The sequence below is a fragment of the Uloborus diversus genome, chromosome 2, assembly GCF_026930045.1.
Source record: "Uloborus diversus isolate 005 chromosome 2, Udiv.v.3.1, whole genome shotgun sequence".
NCBI classification, from domain to species: Eukaryota; Metazoa; Arthropoda; class Arachnida; order Araneae; family Uloboridae; genus Uloborus; species Uloborus diversus.
Genome location: NC_072732.1, coordinates 188144430 through 188158114, shown reverse-complemented (window position 1 = coordinate 188158114; position 13685 = coordinate 188144430). Strand labels below are relative to the sequence as shown.

At 32.2% G+C, this 13685-nt stretch overlaps 1 protein-coding gene across 1 annotated transcript in view; it reads left to right on the top strand.

Annotated features, from left to right (window-relative positions):
- LOC129217572 (transmembrane protein 268-like) overlaps positions 1-12638 on the top strand; it is a 39579-nt gene extending 26941 nt beyond the window's left edge. Inside the window, exons 6-9 of the mRNA XM_054851898.1 lie at positions 5562-5597; positions 6112-6162; positions 10964-11077; positions 12411-12638. Coding sequence (XP_054707873.1) covers positions 5562-5597; positions 6112-6162; positions 10964-11077; positions 12411-12638 — 429 coding nt within the window. The remainder of the gene's footprint in view (positions 1-5561; positions 5598-6111; positions 6163-10963; positions 11078-12410) is intronic.
- Positions 12639-13685: the final 1047 nt, after the last annotated feature.

The following is a 13685-nucleotide window of genomic DNA, read 5'->3' as shown; positions in this document are numbered from 1 at the left end:
ACAATCTTGAAAATTCAGGGGGGTGAGCCCCGGACCCCCTCTTCTGAACATAATTAAATATAACGTACGATTGTGTTGAGAACTTAAATTTGGAAAAAATTATCGGGAGAGACTATCCTGGACCTGCTCTCCCTCTTCCTCCCAAACTTAAAATATGGTCTAAAACTGCGTTTTTATGTTTTCAATTTCGAAATAATGCAAGAAGGTAGTCCTCCGACATTCCTTAATTCTGACTGAATATTATCCTTACGATTAAATTTATATTGCTAGTACTAAGATCTAGTAATATGACTATCCCTGCTAAACCAGAAGCCAAATCTTCTCTCTCTGCATATTGGAACATGTGTTTGAAACAATTAATGGGAAGCCAAAAGCGTCCCACCCCCTTTCCAGTTTTTTGACCTAGCGACGGCAATGATACTCTTTCCAAAATTTAATGACCCGTGTCTCTTTTTCAATGAAGGGAACATCACAGACGGCATGGAGTTGGTGTCCGTTTCAAAGCTGGATCAGACAATTTGATTTGTTTTCAATTTTTTATAAATTTTCTAGAAATAGCACAATTCTGCATGATGAATGTGTGTGTAAAAATGATGAGAGGGAAAGAGGTCAAAAATATTTTAGTGTTTGTAATAACTGTGACCAGTATGCTCTAGTCTTCCATTGATTCATTTGCACCTCGACAATCGTTAAGAACTAGTTTTGAAGTTTCCGAATAACATATTTTTTATCCTTCCAATTGACAATTATTATATTTTCTTCATTAACGAGCTTAAGCTTGTGAAGAATTTCTCTCTCTCTCTCATTTCACTTTACTCCCATCTTCTCTATCATTTTTAAACTAATTGTTTTAATTTATCATTAGATGATTTTTATTAAAACTGTCAGTGATGTTGGTTGCCACTGATGGAGGTAGAACAGTCTGCTCTTAAGGTGTTTAAATTATGTTTCGTAAATCACATTTACTTTCTTCTATATCTGACATGCATAGAAGGATAATTGATTCATTAAAATTCTCGAGTTCTGATTTTCGATGTGTGCTGAATAGCTGAATCCATTTTTGAGGATTTCCGAAACATATCAGTAACGGTGTGTCTGATCCATCTTTTTTGGATATGCAATTTCAATTTTGGAAAACTTCCAGGAGAGTGCCCTCCACTGTAGGGCCAGAATAACACTCTCTTTATCATCAAGAGTCATCTAAAACTGCGTTTTTTGAACTGCAATCTTGAAAAATTTATTGGAGAGAGCCCCTGAATTCCCCCTCTTTCCTTAACACTATCAAAGACAAGCCTAGAATTGCCTTTTTGGAGTATCAATTTCAAACAATTGCCGGGGGAATGGCACCGAAATTCACCTCCTACTAACATTATCCAGATCTATCAAAACTGCGTTTTTAAAGCTACAAGTTCGAAAAATTTAAGTGGTGTGCCCCTCCCCATCCCCCCCTGCTCTCGTCAACATTATTAAAAAATCATGTTAAATTTGGTTTTCAGGGCTTTAATTTCGAGAAAATTCCGGGAGAGCTTCCAAAAACTCGTTTTCTTAACGTCACAAAGGTCGGCTACAATTGCGATTTTAGAGCTTCAATTTCAGAAAACTGCTTTTCCCCCAACCATAGATAGCGTTTTTAAGACTTTTAATTTTAAAAATTTCCCTGGGGCAAGCCCTAGGATATCTTCTTTCCTTAACATTACCAGATAGTCTAAAACTGCGTTTTTAACCGACTTCAAAAAGGAGGCGGTTATCAGTTCATACCGTATGTATGTTTTTTTTTTTGTTTGTCCACTCACAGCGTCTCACCTAGTGAACCGATTTTGATGATTATTTTTTTAATGGATAGGGGATGGCTCAACTTAGGTCCCATTACTTTGTTTGACCATATTTGTCCTTTAGAAAAAAAGTTATGGGCAAAAAACAATAAATTTCATGCAATTTCCCTATTAAATGATTAAATTTAAAACCCATTGTTATGAAAGTTTGGTGCCATACGACAGTAACATTAATAGTAATTGTAATGATAATTTTGAATGAAGGCTTCTCTGAAGCAAGCATCAAGTTTCTTCAGGGGGGATATTTCGATAATAATAGGGAATCTGGCGCTGTTGTCTCATTTTTGGCTTAAATAATTTTATTTTGGTAACCTTGCTGATTTATAGAACCCTATGTGACTTATCGAAATCTTCCCTTCTTCAGTGCTATTGCTCCATAGTGGGGGGTAAACCTGACCTGGAAGCGAGGTGATGCAGTAATTAATATCTGCTTAACCTTCACAATGCTACCATTAGGTTTGCCTCAACTACAGTAGTATTTTTTTCGTTATCATCTATGCCAATAACAAATGATGGGAGCTAAGTAAGAAAATACAGAATTGCATCATGAGCAACTTAAATGCTGTGAAATGTAAATTAGTTAGGAAAAACGTAATACTTAAATGGTTATAATTAAATTAACTACACATTAATTCTAAAGAGGAACAAAGATAAGTTTTTAGTGCCAATCGCTTAAAGTTTAAGGCGTGTTTATAGTTGTTTTTTTTAGTATAGAGCATTTTTATGAAATAAATAAGGTGAAGTCTCGTGTACTATTTCTGAAATACCTACATTTACACTAAAAAGAATGAAATAAAAAAATTTTGAAAAAAAAATAGAACCGACTTCAAAATTGCTCTAAAAAGTGAAAAATAATTTTATTCTTTAAACACCATCGATTATGCTTTTAAACATAATTTTTGAAGTTGGCGCAAAAACGATAGATAAAATCATTCACAGCCATAACTCAACTACAACTATAAATTTAACCAGGCCCAGTTTCTTCACTATCACATAAATTATGCATTGATGACAACATATTTGAATAACGATATAAATGTTTTGTTCCTAACTTTGGATGATTTTTTGATAAAAATATGAACGAAGCATGGTTACACTGGATTTTACGTTTTGTTTTTGCGCCAACTTCAAAAATTATGTTTAAAAGCATTATCGATGGTGTTTAAAGAATAAAATTATTTTTCACTTTTTAGAGCAATTTTGAAGTCGGTTCTATTTTTTTTCAAAATTTTTTTATTAGAATTACAATTTTGAAAACAAAGGAAATCCCTCTTTCACACAATGTTAATCTATCTACAATTGTGCTTTTTAAGTTTCAATATTGAAAAATTACCGGGAAGGGCACACACCTTTTCCCCCCCAAATTTCCCCAGAGATCGTCTAAACTGGTTTTAAAACTACAATTTCGAAAATTTTCCGGAGGAGAAACCTCCGAACCACCGCCCATCTAAGTGACGATAAAATAAGATTCATATTGTATAGGTTCATATTGTATACATCTAGTAATGACTCCATCCCAGGCCAGAAAGTTGAATCCACTCTTCCTGTAATTGTTCGTACGTTTGAAAAAAAAAAAAAGGTGCAAAAAAAAAAAAAAAAAAGCAGGGGTACCCAAAAGTTGTTTACTCAAGGTTTATGTTGTAAAATTTGGGAAGGCAAGGCAGGTCAACAATCCAACAATATTTCAGTTCAAATGCTACTTGTTAGCGCTACCCCCCCCCCCCTTCCCATGAATTTGACTGGAAATTAAACACTCTAAAAACTTATATTTAACCCGATATGAAAGCGATAAAATTTTTGTGGGGGGAATTTGCGCCATTGAACTTGGGGGGGGGATGGGCACCCCTGAACAGTTTAAAAGCTGTGATCTTTACACGAAGTGCTTGAATACATTTTATAAAATTGTTTTATAGCAAAACAACATAAATTGCTTGAACTGCAGAAATCTTAAGTGTTTTAAAAAGCCATGCTCCACTTATGCAGAAAAGTTTCAAGAATATTTTGTTTTGTGCAGATTGACTTCGTTGTGTAAACTAAATTTCAAACATGAACGCAACTCTGCTACACTTTTAATTGAGTTTTCTTTTAGACTTAGATTCAGAATGACAAGAAAAAAATTTAAATTTTTCTGTTAATAATTAAAGATATGAAATTCAGTTTTTTGTTACATATTTCAAAGTGTCATAAAACTTTTCCTACTTCTGTGAGCTATTAGTAAATAAGGAATAGGTTTGCAACGAAATCTTCTGCAGGCATGGAAAAGGTTTTTGTTTTTTAACTCTTTTTTTTTTTTTTTTTGATCATAGATTACAATGCTTCATTGATTTATTGAAGATAGTGGTTCCCCCCCCCCCCCCAAGAAGAAAATATTAAGGCACTGTGTTGTGTGACTGATAGTGACAAAAGTAAAAAATATTTAAACCCAATAAAATTATCAAAGTGCATAGTTGTCTCGTTGAACATTTGTGAGTAATATCACAAATTTATGATAAGAAATGTTTATCATTAAAAGAAGTTCTATTGCTCTCCAGAGTTTATATGGAAAGTTTATAATTTTTTCATAGAAAAAAAAACTGCCAAATCAACTAAAGAGTATTCCAAGAGCTAAATATAGTAAATATAGGATACACAGAGTGTGTTACAAACATTTATCATGCACACAGGTAGTGAGGATGCTTAGATGATGAACCCTGTGGCTCTTTAATTTTTCTTTTCAAGAGCTGCCATTTTATAAATCAGTCGTGAATTGTGTGCACCTCTAACTAAATCCAAAAATACAATTAAAAAAAAAAAAATCTTTGAGTTCTTCTATACATCTTTGCAAAAATATTTGCTATAGACCCATTCTCATTTCTGAGATAAATGTTTGAAGATGCATGGATTTTTTTGCATTTTAAAAATTTGTTATTGTTTTAGTTTGTTCTCTTTATTCATCTTTTTTTTTTTTTTTTTGAGCAATCACGATTGCTTATTGTTCTCGTTTGACCGTTTTTGATGTTGTGGTTCCTTTTTGGGCTTGGACCAGGGGCCTCTGCTAGCACCACCAGCCTCGGCAGGCGCAACTCCGAGCACTGCCTCCTGGAATCCGTTTCTCCTGGTCGGTGGCGTTCATGTCCTACCCACATGCACGCTCATACGCACAAGCCTTTACACACATACACACACACGCTTACATGCATACACACACCTAGGTGCATACACACAGGTCTATGCACACACACAAGCCTACACATGCACACACTCGCGCCTACACACGCCTGCACACACACACAACTATACACACGTAACCGCCGAGGAGGAGGGACAGGCTTGAGGGGACAGGAGCCGTTTCTAGAAACAACAGCCCCTAAATGAGCAGAGTCCTGTCGCAACTCGTGATTGCGAAAAACATAATTTGAATTCCAGATTTCAGAATTCAAGTTAATTTTTTTTTTTTTAATTTCTGCAATTTGCTGTCTGCTACAGTGTAAGTTTTTTTTTTTTTTTTGCAATCATGAATGTCTAATTGTATCTCCTTATTGCCGAATAGCAACTAAGTATGTATTATTTGAAGCTTTAACTAAGTTCATTTGATTTTTTAAAATATATAAAGCTTCTTAATGATTTTGCTTAATTAAAAGCATTAACCTCTAGTTTACTTTTTAAATATGCCTTTTAAAACATGAAATAATTTTAATTTTCATAATATTTTTTATTAAATTCTTTACTTTGCCTTAACCTCAATTTTAGCTCATATTTATATATTTTGATGTCAGCTATTGCATTGTAAGTATTTTTCACTACACATTTGTGTATCTGATTATTGTTCTTGCTAACTTGAATTGTTTATGAAAAAATTTTGATCAGCATATCACGTTTTGTGCATGTTATGGATAAAATTCATCAAATGTTCTAAAACGTACTTTTTGATAATATTAGATTAGCTATCATTACTACAAGTCATGCCCATTATATTTCGACACGCATCAGAATCTAGCATGAAATTAAATGAACAATCCGAATTAAAATAAATCTGCCACTGAAATGGTTAAGGAGGACATTGAACCTACAGCTATTCCCAAATAGTTGTATTTAAATGAATAAACTTTAATGCAATTCATTCAAAAATGGGTGTTAGATTAGCTAGAAAAAATAATATAGAATTAGAATGTATCTACATATATTTTTTTTTCATCAACTCTTCTCTAGCTTTGAAAATAAGGGAAAGGTTCATTGTATGATTTATCTTTAGATAACTTTTTACGGCCAAAACTGTATGATTGTTTTATTTATCTTTCAGAAATATTTAAGAGACATGTTGGAAAATGAAGAAAGAATGTCAGTACAAGAGGTAAGAATATTATTGAATTTCAGCTTATATACATTTTTTTTTTTTTTTTTAAGTTTCAATTGACCATTGAGCTTTATTTATTACTAGTGGTACCCGCACGACTTTGCCCGTAGTAGAACAGTAAAAGGTCTTTTGGTTCGCCTGTACATTTACAAATAATGTATTGTGAATTTCTCGCCAATTGACTTGCCGATGATACGGTTCCGCGTTATGATAACTTGGTAATTTACTTGTCCATCTTATGATAATTTTGTTCAGGAAAATGCTCTTAAAATTGGAATAGAAAAAGAACAAAATCGAATTTTCGAAAAATCGCTTCGAGGTGCACATCCCCATGCTACAAACTAATTTTGTTCCAAATTTCATAAAAATCGGCCGAACGGTCTAGGCGCTATGCGTATCGCAGAGATCTAGACTTTCAGCTTCATTAGGTGAGTTTGGGTAAGTGCATCCCCTGAGAATTTTGGGAATGCTGACCTAAGGAGACTTCTGCCATGCATTAAATATGTTGGGAGAATGTCTAGTTCCTATAAGTAGAGATTGGTACTGGTGCTCATAGATAAAACAGAATCAGTGATAACTTAAATATCTTTCCCTTGTGGTAACTGATAAGGGAAGGCATGCTTTTTCTAATAGTCAGCTCAATGGCAATCCAAGTTGAGAGGAGAAGGGGAGGGGCGGATATTTGCTATCATCACTTAGAAGAAAGATATTGTAGGAAACTACGGTAGGGGACCCTGGCTTCCTTCCTTTTCCTAGTAAGAATCTTAAAACAGTACCAGTTGATGAACAAAAAGGCAATCAGGATGCTGTTTTATGGATAAAGCAGGTAGTTGGGCACATTCTAAGAATAAAAGAGCAAGTTGAGCGCGGAGCTCTCCCGCCCAAGCCTTTTGGAGGGTCTGGTAAATCTATTACTTTATTTGGAAATAAAATTTGCTAAGTGAAATTACATGTTCACTTTTCTGTACCTATGTTATATTTTCTAATGTTTGTATACTAAAAAAGTTAATCTCTTTTCTCCCTCATCAGCTTTTAATTTGGCAATCCAGGGTCCAATACAGGCTAATTTTACCACCGTTTTTCAGTACCTTTGCGAAAATCGTATTTTACAATCGGTAATTTCACAAAAATCGTGCTGTAAAATCAGCAGCTTCACAAAACTACAGTCAAACCCCGATTTAAAGAATTCATCAGGACCGAAACTTTTATACGTTAAATCAGGGTTATTCATAATATCAGGGTGCGATATATGTTTTTTAAATTGCCGTTACTTGATCTAAAAACCCCGATACGCAACTGCACAAAAATATCCATAATTAGAAAGTGTACACTTTTTATTCAGTATCCCACGACTTATTACACACTAGTTAGTTTGAAATTTGATTCTGAGTAATAGATTTTGACAATTTCCTTCATACTTGACTGAGAAATAGTTCTTTTTCGACTTTATGGGCAGAAGAAAATACTGTGTGATTTACAGCCTGCTGCGTGAGATATGATTTTACACTTTCCATTCAGTGTAAAGCATTAGTGAAACTAAAAGTAATTTTTAATGAGTTTCATTCTCGCTTTCTGCAACAGAATCGGTATTCTTTGGTTGCCCGCCTGCCTGTCAAACATTGCTGAATCCAAGAAAAGTCTGATTCGAAAAAGATGGATACATCATTTAAAAAACAATCCAATATTCCCAAACCCAAATTAACAAAAAAAAAAAAAAAAGACTGTTAAAATGATTTGATAATTCGGGGTTTATTATTGGGTAAATAGAATTTTTGGCTTCATTTTAATAGGGGGAAAAGAAATATTCGTTAAATAGAGGTTTGTTAAATCGAGGTCCGACTGTAATTTTGAAAATTTTCATTAGAAAATTTTTTTTGTCTGATCAAAACAAAATTTACTCGTGATAATTTACATGTACAATCGCTAAATTAACAACTTTTTCATAGTATTTCAACTCATCTTCATCCGTTTTCCACCAAAGTGCATTTACGTAATTCAGTTGCTATCTTTTAGCCTCTGCTTTGGATGACTGTTTTGCAGATAATTTCCTAAATTGTACACAGTATAAAGCCTATTGAGCTAAAATATGATGATTTTTGTACCTTTTAGGTTTTTAGCTCCTCCCCCCCTCCCCTCCCACCGAGAAAAAACACAAGCTGTTCGAAATAATAGTAGATGACATTTGCATATGTCAATTTAAAATTAATGTTTCTCTTATTTTCTACTACAAAAATTACTGTATTACTCTGCATTATCCGTCATGCCGCAAAATTCAGGGGTCACCAGATTTTCAATAACACTTGCCTGGTCCTTTCCGGCATGCTGGAAAAATCGAGGTTAGGAAAAAAATACTATAAAAGACTAATATATGTTCAGATTATAATTAGTTATATTAGTTCAGTTATTATTCTATACATGTCTTATTATTATTATTAATGAACATTTTAATTTTGTAAAAATATTTACTAACAATATTATTTGTTATTTTAACAAGAAAAATATTATTTAATAACGAATAATTTTTTAAAAATTAAAATAAAACTAAGTAAGCAAGAATTTAAGCAGTAATTTTCCGCCCGCTAAAGAATTTTTCATAGCTATTCAATACCTGAGAAATAAACTTGCCTCTAGAAGGAACCTAAAATAATATATTTAAAAAAAATTATAAAAACAAATCGCAGTGATGATAATTGCTTCTGAATTGATTACTTTATTGGCACATAATTAAATCTTTTCACAATGACATACCATAAATAACCAGCACATAGTATAGGCAATAACTTTTTTTTTGAAAGAAGGTTACTTTCGGGATTTATTTAATTTTTTCTGATTGGAACTGAATGGGGAAAACTTTTGTTTTGTTGCAAAATAAACCTCGAATTATCCGGCATGCCGGAAAATTCGAATTCCCCGGTGTGTTGGTGAACCTCACTTTTTCCCGGCATGCCAGATAATGCTTGGTAATACGGTAAAATGTGCCTGTAAAAAATCACAAAATAATGCTCATAAAAAATATATAGGTAAATAAAATAAAATAAAACTTTTACAAAATTAGAATGTTGTTGCAATACTTTCACAAAAATAGATAGTGAGAAAAAAATTCCTGGATTGGCCCCTGCTAACTGTCTTTTATGTTTCTGCGTCAAAATAAGTTTTTTCCTTATTAAACTCTAGAAAATTTTTCTAATATGTACCTCACATAATTGTTATGAGGGGAAGAACAGTTCTATCTCACCGCCAGGGCTTAATCATTAGAAATAAACTCTAAATGTATATGCTCTATTGTCTACTTTTTTGCATGTTTATAGGTTTCATTTCTAATTGATCACCTTTAAATCATTTCATCCTAAGTTTTATTCACAAGTTGTTCTCTCTTCCATGTATTGTAAGCAGATTTTATATTTTAAAACTTTTTTTTTTTGGCTAGAAGTAAAAACTTGCTGTAGGAATAATCATTGCACCATAGTTCTGATTAAACAATTAATCTCTTTCTTCCCATTATGCACCTTAGTGTTTTGTGTATATACAATTTTTCGTACATATCTATTAATTTTTTGCCTCACCACACTCCCAGCAGTAAAATTGATTTGTCTAACTGTTGTTTATTTATTTACATTTTGGAAACATTTTTAAGAAATAGTAATTTTGAGTTTTAAAACAGTCATGAAAAATCTCATTTTTTGCCCACAAAGCTCCACCAGATTTTTTTTTTTTTTTTTTTTTAATTTGTATATGGACACCTGAGTTCATTACGTAAGAATTAGTAGTGGAAGTGTTCTCTTTTCGAAAGGATTAAAGGGATGCAAAATAAATACAGTAAACTCCCGATCAGCCGCGGAATTGGGTGGCACAAGTGCCGCGAATAGTAAAAATCGCGGATAAACCACAAAAAGTCTAAACGGAGGGAGAAATAAGATAAAAATTGTCCTGCCTCAAAAACTTAGCTGTATTGATGCATAATACTTCCTTCAAACTGAAAATATATGCAATACAGTAAAAATATTTTGTATTTTTGCTCAACAGAACTTAACATTAATAAAGAACAAGTGTAAAATACAGCACCAGCTCAGTCAATTCCAGCCGAGGACTGCAGTTTCGTGCTTATTTGCACTCATCAGCCCCGCATAGGAGTGACTGAGCTGAAGGTGGAAAACATCTTAAGGAAGAAAAGAGTGCCAAACAAACTGGTAGCTAATATAGAATTAGCACTGACCAGATGAGTGACTGAAGTAATGATTCGGTTCAACTCGAATATAACTTAAACTCGGCAACTTACTAAAAAAGAACAAGTGTATTTACAATGAAGAAATCATAAAAAAATAAACAAGTAAATAAAACAAAAACAACTGAGTTTAAATTTATAATTGTTCGACAAAAAACAACCATTTGAATTTGCTTTTTGTTGTGAAAATACATGTTCCTGATTGTTCTCACGGATAATTGGGAGTTTACTGTATTTAAAAACATGCACATTTTTTAAAGTAATTTTTTAAAGTTAAAAAAGTGATTTTTTAAACATATAGGAAGAATCTACTTTTTTTAACCAATGTGTTGTTAAAACGACGTCATAATATAATAAACAACGATTGCAATTGTAAATATACCCATCGGGGAAAAAAACAGACAGTGTATAAGTTTTTCATGAATTGACAGTTCTTGATTATGTATAAAGTTTAAAACTGTAACACATTTTTACCAATTTTAAGGTGTGATTATGATGAATAATTATTTAATAAATCATTCAGCATTATGTTTGTGCAACATTTATCATTTGTTATTTTCAATAATTTATTTATAGACTGCAACTGCTGATCCATCTCGGCAACCCACTATTGATCAGTCAAGAATGGATATTGATACTTCTGATATAATCATTACTGGCAGTAACAGTACTAGATTGTCTCAAAAAGAGGTTAGTTTACCTAGATAAACTAGTTTTCCCTCTTAAGTCTGAATTGGTTGTCCAACCTTTTAATGTCAAGCTCAAAAGGGTCATGAAGCGTATTCTATGGGTTTGTCATCAATATTGTCTCTTTTCAGTTTTCATCATCTCTTGGTTAACTTCAAGAGAAATACAATCAATATTATATTTAAATGATACTTAGAATACAAATTAAATATTCATTGCTTTTATGCATTTTTTTTTTAGTATGTTGTTTTATGGTATTTTATTTTATTTTTTTGTGCATATAATGAAACTTTTAGTGATCTTTCAATGAATCCAATCTGTAATCAGTTTATGTTTTTTTTTTTTTTTTTTTTTGTAAAGTTTTTTTTTTTAATGGCTTTCATCAAAATACAATGCCTGAAGCTCATGTAAGATATATTTTTGAGGTCAGGTGTGCTGACTCGGGGGGGGGGGGGGTGCAGTGTTCGAGCACCCCCACCACCAGCTAGCGGAAAAAAGAGGCCTTACCAAAAGAGACGTTTTTTTAAAAATATTTTGTTTAAGTTTAACAAAAAGAACAATCACTTATTTATTTTAAATTCTTGGAATTATTTTGTGGTAAAAACTTGAAATAAAAGTTGATATTTTCTACCAAATATTAATATTTAAAAAACTGAAGCACATTTTCTTGATAGTTACATTTTTAAATTTTGGCCTTGTTTGCCCCCCACCCCCCCTTTCTGTGCTAGGTGTTTGAGCACCCCCATTGGCTTTCAAAACCCGGCACCACTGCTGGAGGTATAAGTTATGCATAAGACTTGTTTATTTAGCCTTACCAACAAAACTTTATTCATTCAACTAAAATAGGTTTTTTTCACAGCTTTTAACATTTCTGTGACATAATTTGCCCATTGTACCAACAAAAGTCAAACCATTAGTAGTTTACAGGCATGATGATTTTTTGCTTTTTAAATTTTTTAAAAAAAAGAAAGAAAAAAAATCATTTTTTTGAACGAAGTTCAGTTTTCTTTTGTTGTGTAGATTAGAATAAGTTTTTATCTTTTACTTTTTAACTTAATTTTCATTATTAAATAATTGTTGTTGCATAAAATTTTCAGATTTCTATTTCCAACTTTTGAGATTTTTAACAATCCTTAACCCTGAGTTGATTTGTTCAGGCAACAGAAAAATGATTTTGATGTTTAAATGATTGCCAGGTAACTTGTACGCTTTTCAACTGGAATTTGGAAGGATTAGACATTTTACAAGAAATGGAAAAGTCTGTCCCATTTTTTCAAGATTTGAATTTTTTCTTACCCTTTTGACTGATTGGGGATTTTATTTCTTTTTTCCATAGAAATATGCTGAAAAGTTGTTCTTACGATATAGTCAGCGATGGGTGAAAGAGTTTGTAAGGAAAAGGTTAGATCTGCGATTACCATTGCACCCAGATGGTACAGTTGAAACTGGACCTCCATCTCCTCCCAGACACTGTGGCAGTGCCAGATGTCCCTGCCAGTTTATTGAAGAGCACTTGCGGTTCAAACCCACCACCAAGTGCAATATAAGAGAGCTATTCTCATAATATTTTTCTGGAACAGATACTGTGTTTTGTGTCTTTAGGTGTTTTTCTCCTATCTGATACGGACTTTGCTGTATTTTTATAAAATTTTATACAAGTATTTGGACCATTTCAAAGTTTACTTTTAAAGTCTATGACGTTGATAACTTGAAATTTTTAAAAATATTTCATACCAAATTTATACATAAATATCATATTTTTATATGAACATTATTCTCATATTTCACTTCTAGAAAAATGAATCTCGTAATTGCCATGTCATTTCATATCATAAATTTATCAAAGATGCAATACTTTTTGCATCATTTTTAGACTAAAATAATGAAATTTACATGCAAAAATGTCATTTTTTAAATGAAAAATATGCCCGTATTTGATGTTTTCATGGGTAAAGAATTATCTCATTTTCCAAAAGTATTTCTCTGTATGTTAGGAATAAGATTTTGTCTGCTACATTGTTTTTTCTGCTATATTGCAGAATGCATATGTCCTTTTTTTAAAAAACATTTCATTCCATCCTGGTTCATAGTATTATATTTTCTCAAAATTTCTAAAAGGCCGAATAAGTAACATTGCCATGATAAAGGGGTTAAGAAACTGCTAAAGATGAAGTTAAAAATTCTCGATTTTTAGTTGTTGCCTGATGTTTTAATTTTAAAGGTTCTTTATACAAAGGGTCTTTTAATCTAATGTTTGCAGCTATTTTTGTTTGCTTTTGAATTTATAACGATCAACAAATGTGTCTAACTTTCCTAATAGTTTTCTTAAGTATTTATGAAAAAATATATAAAATTCCTGCCAATATAATACAACTAGCATTTATCACTTAAAACAGTAGATGTACTAAAAAATATTATTTTGCAGCCTTTTGATGTGAACTTATCTCTGATTTTTTAAAAAAAGTATTTTTGGCAGCATATTTTATAGTGCTTTTAAACAGGATTCTCCCACTGTGATACATAATCTTCAAATTTTACACATGTATACATGCATTTTAGAGCTGGTTGATAGTTTTTTGAAAAAAAAAAAAGCTTTTTAGTTTGAATTTTA